Source organism: Vipera ursinii (assembly GCF_947247035.1).
Source record: "Vipera ursinii genome assembly, chromosome: 13".
Lineage (NCBI taxonomy): Eukaryota > Metazoa > Chordata > Lepidosauria > Squamata > Viperidae > Vipera > Vipera ursinii.
In genome coordinates, this window is record NC_139526.1 from 4,543,840 (window position 1) to 4,556,064 (window position 12,225).

Below are 12,225 nucleotides of genomic sequence, written 5' to 3' on the forward strand. Positions count from 1 at the left end.
ATGTGTCTACTTTTTTTTCCTTAACAGGTGAGAATAGGCTAATTCAGGTTTATCTCCAAAGGCAAATGTAAGCAATCTAAAACGGGGAGGATAGGAAGCATGCTAATGCACGTAAAAATAATAAGTCAAGAGAATCCTGTAAGAGCAGATTGCACAATGCATCTCCAAACCAGCAAACCTGAATTGCCTTCACTTTCAGATGGAAGAACTTTTTAGATCTTCCTGTTCTCCCTTTCGTTCTTGTAGGGTCTAAAATTCCCTTAGTTGAGGATGTTTGCTCCCCAGTTAAAGTTGGGCAGGCTGAAACAGTGCAACAATTCCACTGTACTGCATCTTTCTCACTTGGGATATTTGGAAAAGTAGTACATTGTGCCTGCTGCTCCAGCACCCAGGCAGATGCACAGTTATACTGATACAAAAGCCTCTCACCCACATGGTAGGCAAATTTTGAGCAGCCCTCATAGAAATGAGACAACATGGAAACCTGATTCTATGTTCTCTTTTCAATCTCTTTTATTGATGGTTGTGACTGTTCATATACACAGCCTTTGCGATACACAGGGCGGGAGTTGTGTTTCTGTCCTCTCATGTTGCACGTGGACTAGGACAGGTTAGTCTGCAAATGCTCCATTTTGTGCCACAGGACTGGAGAGACCTGGATTGGTGCTGCTACTCAACAGCCTCACCGATCCAGATTCATTATGAGGAGTTTCAGGATTATTTTTCCTCTATAGACATCCAAACCATTTACATATTTTTTTTATTTTGGTTCCTTCTAAATGCCGAATTTAGCCTGGTTCATTTTGCTTTCGTGCAATTATTCAGAAAAGCTCCTTTCATAAATTCTAACTTTCTGTGGGAGTAGAAAAAAAAGTGAAGCTGTAGAAAGAGTAAACTAACAACAGTCGTTTTCTGCCTCAAAAATCTGGTGAGACGAGAAATCCAGTGGAAAGCACTATTGTCTATTGTGAAGCCAATTCTTCACCTTACATTTTTAAAACTTCAAATATAAATCTTTGATAGGACTATTTGCTTATAAATGAAACTTTCACCTTCATCTGCAGCAATAAGGGATCCATTAGATCAGCGGTCTCCAACCTTTGCAACTTGGCAGCCCAGCTGGGGAAAGGGGAACCGGGCCACCTAAGTGATGGGCCGGCATGCACACAAAGTTTGACTGTGAACTGTGCACATGTGTGTGCCTGCTGCTCGTGCGAGTCAATCGGTGTGTTTGTGTGTGTGTGTGTGTGTGTGTGTGTGTGTGTGTGTGTGTGGCCCGACTGCAAATAGGTCACAGGCTACTACAGGGGATCCCTGTACTAGATTACACGAGCTGAGCAAATTTACCACTTAATATTAAAGCCTGTACTGGCTTTCTCCACAGCATGGTATTGTGTATGGAGGTGAGTTTGAGCCTGTTCAGAAGTGGGACCACCGAGCCACTGCTCATAGAGGTCCCTGATGGTTTTGTTCATCTCAGGGTCTTCTGGCTGGACCATTTCATACAGTCTCTCCACACGATGGAGCAGATCCTTGCTGGATTCTCCCTCTGCTCTGATCTGCCCCCCTCCATTTAAGCACCCTGGAAAATAAGGGTTCACAGCTGAAGGCAAGAAAAGCGAAGGCACATTTGGCTTAAATTGGGAGTTGCTAACTCGAGGGAAGGGCTGGAGGAAGTTGGACTTTTGGCAGTGTGTCATTAAGTTGGAAATAAACGTTCTAGGTATGCAGTGCAAAAGAGGTGGGGAGGAACTACCTCACAAAATGTGGCTATGTAGGACGCTCCCTATGATCCCTACTTATCTGGGTTGATGGGGAGGTAACCATCCAAACCAGGGGTGTCAAACTGCCGGCCCGTGGGCTGGATGCATCATGCCAAAATCATGTCCACCCCATTGCTGGCAATGGGGAAAAAGTTGCAATACGTTGTGACATGTCACGTGATGTCACAGGTTTGACACCCATGATTTAAACCAAGCCCTAAATTGCCAATGTCCATCAATTTCATTTTCTAAGTAAGTTTCCAAGGCCTATTTGTAAACCAAAGGAATTCTTGGAAACAAAACACAGGTGAGTAGCCTACATTTTGTTTTGCATCATTTAGGGATGATGCAAGGGAAATGCTGCAGACCACGATGGCACCTATGAAGCCCTCACTATGAAGGTACTGTTTACTCCCTTAAAAGAATTCCTGAAATGGTCCCAGAGAATTCTAGATCACCATATCAGGCATCTGTCTCTTCCCTTCCAGCAATCTGCCACAGCAAACCTGTAGCCACCATCCTCACCTGAAGGACAAGCCATCACCTCAACATAGTGGTAGGGCAACTTTCCACGTTTCAGTTTCTGCACAAAGTTTTGGATGTTCCGAAACCCGTATGCCAGGGCAAAGTGCAGGAGAGTCTGGCCATCCTTCTCCAGCGTCACCTCTTGAAAATCCTTGTTTCTGAATGGAGGAACATGAAAGGGCATAGGGGATGACAGCCAAGTAGTTGCTTTTCCTCCAGGCTCATGAGGAGAAAGCAAGTTGGGCTTTAGCAGCACTACGGATTGGGGAGAAGCAAGATATGTATCCTCCAAAGTCTATAGAGATTCTCAGTCATCCAGGTCATGGTTATGCCAACGGTGCTTTTCCCCCCCAAAAAAGGCAATGACTTTCTTTGTTTTTCCTTGAAGACATTTTGCTTCTCATCCAAGAAGATACCATCATTGGAGTATCCTCCAAAGGGAAAATGGCTGGAGGAGAGAAAGACTTTCTTGCCACTTGCATAACTGAGCAACTACTGGCTCAGTAACTATGGGACTGCACTAGCAAGATTCAAGCACTTACAGGTAGCAGCTATTCAATCTAAGGGTTTGGGGGAGGGGGGGGAAGAGGTACTTTATACAGAAGGGGTGATAGCCCCAGTGGTCTGAGCAGTGATGGAAAGAGCACTGGTAATAGAGAGAAGGCCTCCTAGGCTTGAGGGAGGTGGGTCCTTTATTTAAACAACAACTGCAGAGCCCCCTGACATTATTCAGGTTATAGACTCGCTAGGTAAAAAAAGCCCAATCTTGACAAACCACCTCACAAGTTATTTCATGAAGCTTCAAAAGAATAGAAAAATCAGTGTACTAGGAGAGTTTTACCAACGAAATTTGGAACAGGAAAATCCAAAGGCCGGGTGTGACTTTGTGACTATGACTGATCTGAGTGAACGCCCCTTTCCTGTTCCATTCTGGGAATGGAGAGAGACAGAAAGAGGGTAAAGGCAAGGGGAGGGTGGGGCAAAAGGGCTAGGAAGGAAATAAAACTCCTTACTTCAGGGTCTTGTAGTGAAGCTCCTTCACTGGAATGCCAAAGAGCTCCTTTGCTGCATATTTGAATATATGCTCCAAGTAACCCCCAGAGCCGCCTCCAGAATGGCCAAAGAGCTGTTCTTCCAAAAGGTTGCCAAACCTACAGCAGGGGAAAAAATGCTCAATTCCTGGTGACTCTATGGATAATACATCCATGTAGTTTCCTTTTCTGACTTCCCTATCTAGCCAACAATCATGGAATTAGCTTTCCCAAGACCAGCAAAGATTGCCTAAGGGCTACCATCCACAGGGCCCTAGTGACTTCACATATTCTTGGACACAAAACGGGAACTGATTTCTTCTGCCTTCTTTCAGAATATTTTTTTCACTTCTCATTTAAGTCTCCAGCCTTTGAAGGCCTTCCTGCTAGTCTTCCATATAAGTGCTAACCAGGTCAAATCCTTTTTTAACTTTTCAACAGCATCCCAAGCTAACTAGGTGTTGCCATTAAATGTTACATACCACCAAATGCCCAGCAGTGTTTTAGTAAAACCGAAGTCAAATGTAAGGATGCAGGAGAGGGTATCAGCACAGCAGCCTCACCCTCTCCTACAATGGCAGCAGACGTGTTGAAATGCTCATTGCTAGACAGGAGGTAAACCTGAATTGTTTTGCAATCTGGCTGTTCTTTAACTCCAGCATGTCGCATTAGTGGGAGATGCTGTGAGTTGTAATTAGGACAGATCACTTTGGCCATACTCATGAATTGAGTTGAATGTCAATGCTGCAAACATTGACATATTTTTGCACTGACAATATAAGACAGCCTTTTCCTTTAACCGTTTGGCTTTGAATCACTAAAGTGCGGGAGGGATTCAATCCAGACTTTGTAAGAAGATAAGAAAGGGAAGTGAAACTTCCGTGTGTTGGACTAATTGGTGAATGTGATTCATGACGTGTAATTAAGGAAGGAAGATTCTGTAGGATATGATGTGTTAAGGGGAGGAGAATTCAGATTCTGGCACCCATCCATGAGTGCCGATGCTCCGTTCTCATTATTATAGACTTTTTGGGAATAAATCATGCAGTGTTCTTTGATCTGTCTCATTAATCAACATGCCAGAATCTTTCAAACATCCTGGGGAGTCCTGAGCCCCTGCCGCTGTCTCTAGTAAGGGACAGAAGCTGGCAAAGATTCTGGGAAGAATCTTCATCATGGGAAGAGGAAGCCTGGCTGCTGATGAAACCTCAGAGGAGGGAGTAATAGACAGCTTGCTGTGGGAAGATGAGTTTGGGCAGATCTCCAACCCTCAGCAGCTAAGTGAGCCTATCTGGTCGTCAGGCTGGAACCCTTCCAGTGGAGATTATAGATGCCTTGAGACTGCACTGCCAGAGTCTTCAAAAGCAGAATGGTTGAGAGCTACCAGACCATCTGCCACTGAGAATTTGGGTGAGTGGAAAATCCTGTCTGCAGACCAGACAGCCTGCCAGCCCCAGGAGTCCCCTGCCAGGCCCTCCAGACCCACAGAGACAGAGGACCCCAGCCTGGGGTCTCTGCAGCAATGGGAGGTTGGGGAACCCCCACAAGTGAAAGGCCAACAACCTCTGAGCTTGCCACAGCTAATAGAGGCCTTGCAACAGCTGGGGGTGGTGCAGAAGCCTGGAGTCAGAAGCTGGTGGGAGGACAACAGCATGGGTGGCAGCAGCAGGGTCCGAACGTGCAACCCCTGAACATACAGCAGGACCAGTGGGGGCAGCAGCAGTGAGGGCCCCAGCAACCAATGATGAGCCTACCCTTCAAAGCAACCTTCGATGGGGACCCAGAGAAACTGATTTTCTTCCTCAACCAAGTATGCTCTCACTTGAATTGCTGCGCCTATCTCTACCTGGACCTAGGTGCTATGGTCAATGTGACTGCGTCCAGCCTAGAGGGAGAGGCATCCGAATGGTTGAACAATTTATATAACGAGCAAGCCCCTGAATTGGAGGACCCCCACCTTTTCCTCCTAGGGCTGAGGGAAAGATTTGAGGATCCATCCATTGCCCTCAAAGCGGAAGAACAAATCCACAAGATAAAACTAGCTGGCTAGCCTGCCCTGGAGTACGTGCAGGAGTTTCGAAAGATGGCCGGTCGGATAGAGATGGCCTGAGCAATCCATAATTCATCTTTTAAGAGAAGGGTTAGACAACTACCTTTCTCAGGCATGTATCTACCGAGCTGTGCCTGACCAGCTGCATGAATGGTACCAGGCAGCAATGAAATTAGATGTTCAGCTCGCCTGCTATAAGAAGCCTCTCCTACCTGAAGTTGAGTCGAGGTCAAAACAACCCAAATGGCAATCACCCCCACGAAAATCTCCAGCTACTGTGATGGCTGAAAGACCCAGGCCACCTGTAGGCCCGGCAATTAAGTGTTTCCGGTGCGGACAGCAGGGACATCGAGCAGCGAAATGCCCAGTACCCTTCCCCCAACAGCAGAACAGACCAGGACCAGCAGTGAGAAAGAGACCTGCACAGCGGCTAATGGGAGAGAAATCCAACCAGATGACGCAGGCACATATTGCCCAGGTCACATCCCCCACGAGGATGCCAGAACTCAGGCTGGACCCACCCCCGTTCTACCCTCTTTCAACAGTGACGACGGAGATAATGACCCGATGGTGAGCCAACACATCCCACCTTTTTTACTACCTGCCAAGCTCATAATCCCTAAATTGGGTACGCAGGTAGATTTAAAGGTGCTAGTTGATTCTGGATGCTCCCGATGCATCATTAGCTTGCCATTTGCCATGAAACTGGGCATACGAGCAAAACTGCTCTCCAAACCTGTGAGGTTCGAGCAAGCCGATGGCTTCTTGATGGGAGGGACTTTAGTCACGCAATTAACGGAGCCCCTATGCTTAGAAATAGGTGAGCACTGGGAATTTATTCGCTTCCTAGTGGCCCCAAAAATGACTGGGACTGTGATTTTAGGATTAGCCTGGTTGGACAAATGGAGGCCATTTATCTGGTGGGAGAAAGGAATGAGAACTGTGAGACTACCTATAGGGCCCGATCCCCCCATTGATTCAACAGTTACAGGGAATTTTAGCCCACCCAATGAGCGAGCGCACATGGCTGCCTCACAGCCACCAGGTGAGCCGCTCATCCCCAGTGAGTACCAGGACCTAACTGAGGCATTTAGTGTAAAAGAATGCGACACCTTGCCTCCTCACTGGCCCAATGATTGTTCCATTGAACTGTTGTCGGGGGCTAAACTTCCATGACCAAGAATGTACGCTATGTCCCCTCTTGAAATGGAAGAGATGCAGCGATATGTGGATACAAACCTAGCGAGGGGATTCATCGAACGGGCCAAGTCTACTGTGGCCCTGTGTTGTCTCTTCATCTCTGCGTAGACTATAAGGGCCTTAATGCTGTGAGTGTGGAAAATAAATACCCTCTCCCACTTCCTGAAAGACTTCGTGACCCACCTGGCAAAGGAGAGTGTCTACATTATGTTAGACCTGAGAAAAGCATATTACCAGATGAGAATAAAGGAGGGGGATGAGTGGAAAATGGCCTTCAACAGCCCCTTGGGAAGCTACCAATTCAAAGTCATGCCATTTGGACTGCAGGGGCCCCCAGCCGTATTTATGCAGTTGATTAATGAGGTCCTACATGATCATTTATACAAAGGGGTTCTGGTGTATCTTGATGACATTCTGATATACAGTACGAATATGACTGATGACATAAGACTGGTCAGAGAAGTGTTAAAGAAACTATTGAATGCCAAACTTTACGTCAAATTGTCAAAATGTGAATTTCACCAAACCCGATTAAATTGGCTATAGAATTTCCAACGAGGGCATCAAAATGGACCCAGCCTGAAAGCTATAATTGAATGGAAGCCCTCAAAGACTCACAAACAGCTCCAGAGCTTCCTAGGATTTGCCAACTTCTACCGTCAATTAATTTCCTCTTTTGACAAGATTGCTCTACCCCTTTACAGAATTACTCAAAACAGGCGAGGTGGAAAACCGCGACCTGGCCAACCACTAGCATGGACTATGAGTTGTCAGAAAGCTTTTGAGAATTAAAAAAGACTATTTGGGGCTGAACCGGTTCTAAAGCACCCCTTACCAGGGGAGCCCTTCGTAATTCAAGCAGACGCCAGCGACGTGGCAGTCGGAGCTGTGTTACTGCAAAAGAATAAAAGTGGCCTCCTACAACCTTGTGCCTATACCTCTAAGAAATTCACTCAAGGCGAGAGGAGATGGACAGTCTGGGAGAAGGAGGCCTTCGCAATTAGGTGGGGGCTATTAAACTGGCAACATTATTTAGAAGGGAGCAAGATGCCTTTTGAAGTATAGACAGATCACAAAAATTTAGAGGCACTAAAAACTCCCTGCAAATTGTCCCCAAAGCAAGTGCAATGGGCACAGTACTTTAACTGTTTTAATTTTACTCTAAAGTACATACCAGGAAGAAAAAACTTCCTAGCTGATGTGCTATCCCGATTGCCACGTAACAAAAGCGAACACAAAGAGGTCTACGAGGCAATCATCCCCAGTTCACAACCTGCAGCACAACTCACACCTCGCAGAACCCCTAATCCTGATGACCCGGGAGCGAAGAAGATAAAACGAGAGCTCCTTACCGATCAATGGTTCAAAGATAATCAAACCTCCCTAACATGCAGGAATGGTTTGACATACAAGGGGGGGAAATTGTATCTACCTGAAGCCCTCCGTCTCAATGCTCCCAAACACAGCCATGATGTAAAACAGGCTGGACACTTCGGATATTTAAAAATTCTACACCTCATCTGCTGGCAATTTTGGTGGCCGGGGCTAAAACGAGATGTAGGAAACTATGTCAGGAGAAAACTATGTCAGGAAAGCTATGTCAGACTCCCATCTGCACAACGGCTGACTAAATTGTTCCTGAAACATATCTACTGACTGCATGGCGCCCCTAAGTGAGTAAATTTCAGATAGAGGAGTGCAGTTCACAGCAAAATTTTGGAGGAATTTCCATAATTGGATCATCTCAAGGCTTATCATCTGCTTTTCATCCAGCTACCAATGGGGCTGCAGAATCTGCTAACAAAATGGTGGAGTAATATCTCAGATGCTATGTTTCCTACCAACAGACAAACTGGACTGACCTCCTCCCTTTTGCCCAAGTGGGTAGACCTCGCTGGTTTGATCCTGACTGCCAGCGACAGAAAAAGAAATTGAAGGCAGCCATGAGGCTTGCCCAGAGGAATCCTACTGCCCATATACAAGCTAAGATGCTGCACACAAGAAGGGAATATAAAAAAACTATAACATTAAAGAAAAAACGTTTTGCCATTTCAATCTGGTCAGAATTAGAGTTGGCTGCCAGAAGTCATAATTCAGTATTATTTTGGCACTCTGTAGCAGGTATCCTGAAGGAACAGAGATTTGCATTTGACATACCAATCTCTGCTGCGGAGTGGGAGAATTATTATCAGTGCTTGTTTGCCCCCACCGAACCGGTAAAGAAATTATTTTTAAACAGTGATTTGGTAAATCCTAGAACTCTCCCCCCTTGGCCACCAGTCTCAGAAAAGGAGATACAGTCCATCATTAAAAGGTTAAAGAGCAATAAAGCCCCAGGCGAGGATTTTTTACCAGCAGAATTATTTAAGAAATTTCCCAACTTGTGGGGCCCTGTATTAGCAGGTCTTTTTACACACATAAATAACACCTGCCATATACCAGACGGGTGGAAGATGGCAATAGTTGTCCCCATATATAAAAAAAGGAATAAAAAGGATCCTAGTAATTATAGGCCCATCAGCCTGATTGACACTGTAGCAAAAATATATGCTAGGTACCTTTTGAACAGAATTGAAATCTGGGTAGAGGAAAACAACATCCTCACAGAAGAACAAGCAGGTTTTAGACAAAACAGATCTACTATTGATAACTGCTTTGTCTTGAACCATCTAATTGCCAAATATGCCTATAAGAGGAGTCCCCTGTTTGCTGCTTTCATAGACCTTACAGCAGCATTTGATATGGTAAATAGAGATGTACTATGGAGTAAATTGACATCTCTTAAAATAGAACCCAGACTCCTGGCTTTGATTAAAGCCCTTTACACAAGTACCTGTTTGAGGGTGCGGTATGGGGTTAATGGGGCCCTGACTAACAGGATTCACACAAATAAAGGGATAAGGCAAGGGTGTATCCTGGCCCCATTATTATTTAATTTATACATCAATGACTTGCCAGGGTTGATGAAAGATACCATGGTACACATGCCGATGATCCTAAATACTTACTGTAACAGCTTGCTTTATGCTGATGATATGATTTTATTATCATACTCACAAGTAGGATTACATAGGCTATTAAGAAGATTCAGCTCTTATTGCCAGGATAACTCCCTAATCATTAGGGAGGGGAGGAGCGGGGGTCGGTTGCCCCCGGGGCTCCAGGGCAAGTCGTGGGATTGCCCATTCCCACGACGTTAGGGAATGGCAGCAGGTGCAGGAACAGAGGGCCGTATCGATCTCAGGGAAGGCCTCTCCGCTACTTGCAAGCGGTGAGGCGTTCCGACCCTCTTGTTCTGCCCCGAGGTCCCGGGAGTGAGGATGTGCAGCCTCCTGAGCTCCGGCTGGTGTACCTGAATGCCAGGTCTGTCGTCAATAAAGCTCCTCTCGTCCGTGACTTGGTCGAGTGTGAGCAGGCGGACCTGGCTTGCATCACGGAGACTTGGTTGGGCCCAGATTCCTCTGGCTGATCTTTGCCCACCAGGTTTCCGGGTGCTACACCGGCCTCGGGCTCAGGGTAGGGGTGGGGGAGTGGCTGTTGTTATGAGGGAGACCTTAGGTCCGCGGGAGGCCACCGTTCCGCAGATAGTCGGATGTGAGTCTCTCTTTTTGAGATGCGGCCCTGGTGCGCAGTTGGGCTTGCTGCTGGTGTACCTTTCGCCTAGTCACGCAGCAGCAGCCCTGCCTGAGCTCCTCGATGTCCTCTCTGGGTTGGTGGTTGAGTTCCCAAAACTTATAGTTTTGGGGGACTTCAATCTACCATCTCTGGGAGGATCATCTGAGTTGGCTCGGGATTTCATGGCTTCCATGACGGCCATGGACCTGACGCAAGTAATTTCAGGACCGACTCATGAGGGAGGCCACACCCTTGACCTAGTTTTCTTATCTGGTCGGTGGTTAGATGATCTTGGTGGGGGCTCTCCAATTATTATGCCCCTGTCATGGACCGATCATCATCTCCTGCGGCTGGTCTTCCGTTTTGCTACCCCCCGCCATGGGTGTGTGGAACCAGTTAGATGGTACCGCCCCAGACGCTTAATGGATCCCGAGAGGTTCCAGGCAGCGCTGGGGTCCCCACCTGCCTCCCCCACTCACAGCTCGGCAGATGCCTTAGTGGAAGCTTGGGAAAGGGCAGCCACTGAGGCTCTTGACCGAGTTGTACCCTTGCGGCCCCTGACCCGATGCAGATCCCGTCGAGCTCCATGGTTCTCCGCGGAGCTCCGGGAGATGAAGCATCGGAGACGGGGCCTAGAGAGCGGTTGGAGGTCCAGCCGACCCGAATCCGACCGATTGCGACTAAGAACCTACATTAGGTCTTATCTCGCTGCGATAAGGGTGGCGAGGTCTAATCACTTCGCTACCCTTATCGCGTCCGCAGATAATCGCCCGGCCGCTCTGTTTAGGGTGACTCGCTCCCTTCTTAATCAGGAGGTGAGGGAGGAACCCTTGCAGGGTCGTGCCGAGGAGTTTAACAATCATCTGTCGGACAAAATCGCTCGGATTCGGACCGGTCTGGACTCTGACTGGGCAGAGTCTGGCGATCAGGACACGGGCAGTCTTGTCGATATTACCTGGGAGGAGTTTGATTCTGTGACTCCGGAGGAAGTGGACAGGATTATGGGGAGACTGAGCTCCACCACATGTTTATTGGACCCGTGCCCTTCCTGGCTGGTTTATGCAGCCCAGGAGAGGACACGCAGCTGGTTCCAAGCAGTTATATCAGCTTCTTTGAGTGAGGGTAGCTTCCCTGCCGTCTTGAAAGAGGCAGTGGTGAGGCCCCTCCACAAGAAGCCTGCCTTGGACCCAGCTGTATTGAACAAGGTTGTTGAGAGTGTGGTGGCGCATCAGCTCCCTTTGGTCCTGGATGAAGGGGATTATCTAGACCCGTACCAATCGGGTTTCAGGCCCGGGCACAGCACGGAGACGGCATTGGTCGCGCTGGTGAATGATCTCTGGAGGGCTCAGGACAGGGGTCATTCCTCTGTTCTAGTCCTATTAGACCTCTCAGCGGCTTTCGATACCATCGTCCATGGTATCCTGCTGCGGCGTCTCAGGGGATTGGGAGTGGGAGGCACGGTTTTACAGTGGTTCTCCTCCTATCTCCAGGGACGCTCGCAGTCGGTGTTGACAGGAGGGCAGAGGTCGACCGTGAGGTCTCTCGTTTGTGGAGTTCCTCATGGGTCGGTCCTCTCGCCTCTCCTGTTTAACATCTATATGAAACTGCTGGGTGAGATCATTCGTGGCTTTGGAGTTGGGTATCATCAGTATGCTGATGATACCCAGCTTTTTCTTTTGACCCCAAACCACCCCAGTGATGCCCTCAACGTGATGTCCCGTTGCCTGGAGGCGGTTCGGGTCTGGATGGGGAGGAACAGACTTCAACTCAACCCCGACAAGACCGAGTGGCTTTGCATACCTTCATCCCAGGTCTATTCGGATATTCCATCTCTTTCTATGGGGGGTGAATTATTACCCCCCGTAGATAGGGCTCGCAACTTGGGAGTCCTCCTAGATTCACGGCTCACCTTGGAAGATCACATGGTGGCTGTGACTAGGGGGGCTTTCGCCCAGGTTCGCCTGGTGCGCCAGTTGCGGCCCTATCTAAGCCGGGATGATTTATGCACGGTCACTCACGCGCTCGTGACCTCTCGTCTAGA

At 47.8% G+C, this 12,225-nt stretch overlaps 2 protein-coding genes across 6 annotated transcripts in view; one reads left to right on the plus strand and one right to left on the minus strand.

The window, feature by feature from the left end:
• The window catches only part of LOC310646274 (hydroxyacylglutathione hydrolase, mitochondrial-like), a 50,681-nt gene extending 48,240 nt beyond the window's left edge, over window positions 1–2,441 (plus strand). For 3 of the 4 annotated variants that reach the window (XM_083372575.1, XM_083372576.1, XM_083372579.1), the window contains 2 exons: window positions 2,105–2,164; window positions 2,252–2,441. In XM_083372575.1, the coding sequence (XP_083228701.1) occupies window positions 2,105–2,162 (58 nt within the window). In that variant the 3' untranslated portion in view covers window positions 2,163–2,164; window positions 2,252–2,441. Of the gene's footprint in view, window positions 1–2,104; window positions 2,178–2,251 lie in introns of those variants that run through there. The other variant, XM_083372574.1, reaches the window with a different exon arrangement.
• CIAO3 (cytosolic iron-sulfur assembly component 3) overlaps window positions 1–12,225 on the minus strand; it is a gene marked incomplete at its 5' end in the record, with an annotated part of 63,260 nt that overhangs the window by 3,107 nt on the left and 47,928 nt on the right. Inside the window, 3 exons of one of the 2 annotated variants that reach the window (XM_083372566.1) lie at window positions 1,348–1,582; window positions 2,289–2,446; window positions 3,302–3,439. In XM_083372566.1, coding sequence (XP_083228692.1) covers window positions 1,348–1,582; window positions 2,289–2,446; window positions 3,302–3,439 — 531 coding nt within the window. Of the gene's footprint in view, window positions 1–77; window positions 1,583–2,288; window positions 2,447–3,301; window positions 3,440–12,225 lie in introns of those variants that run through there. The other variant, XM_083372565.1, reaches the window with a different exon arrangement.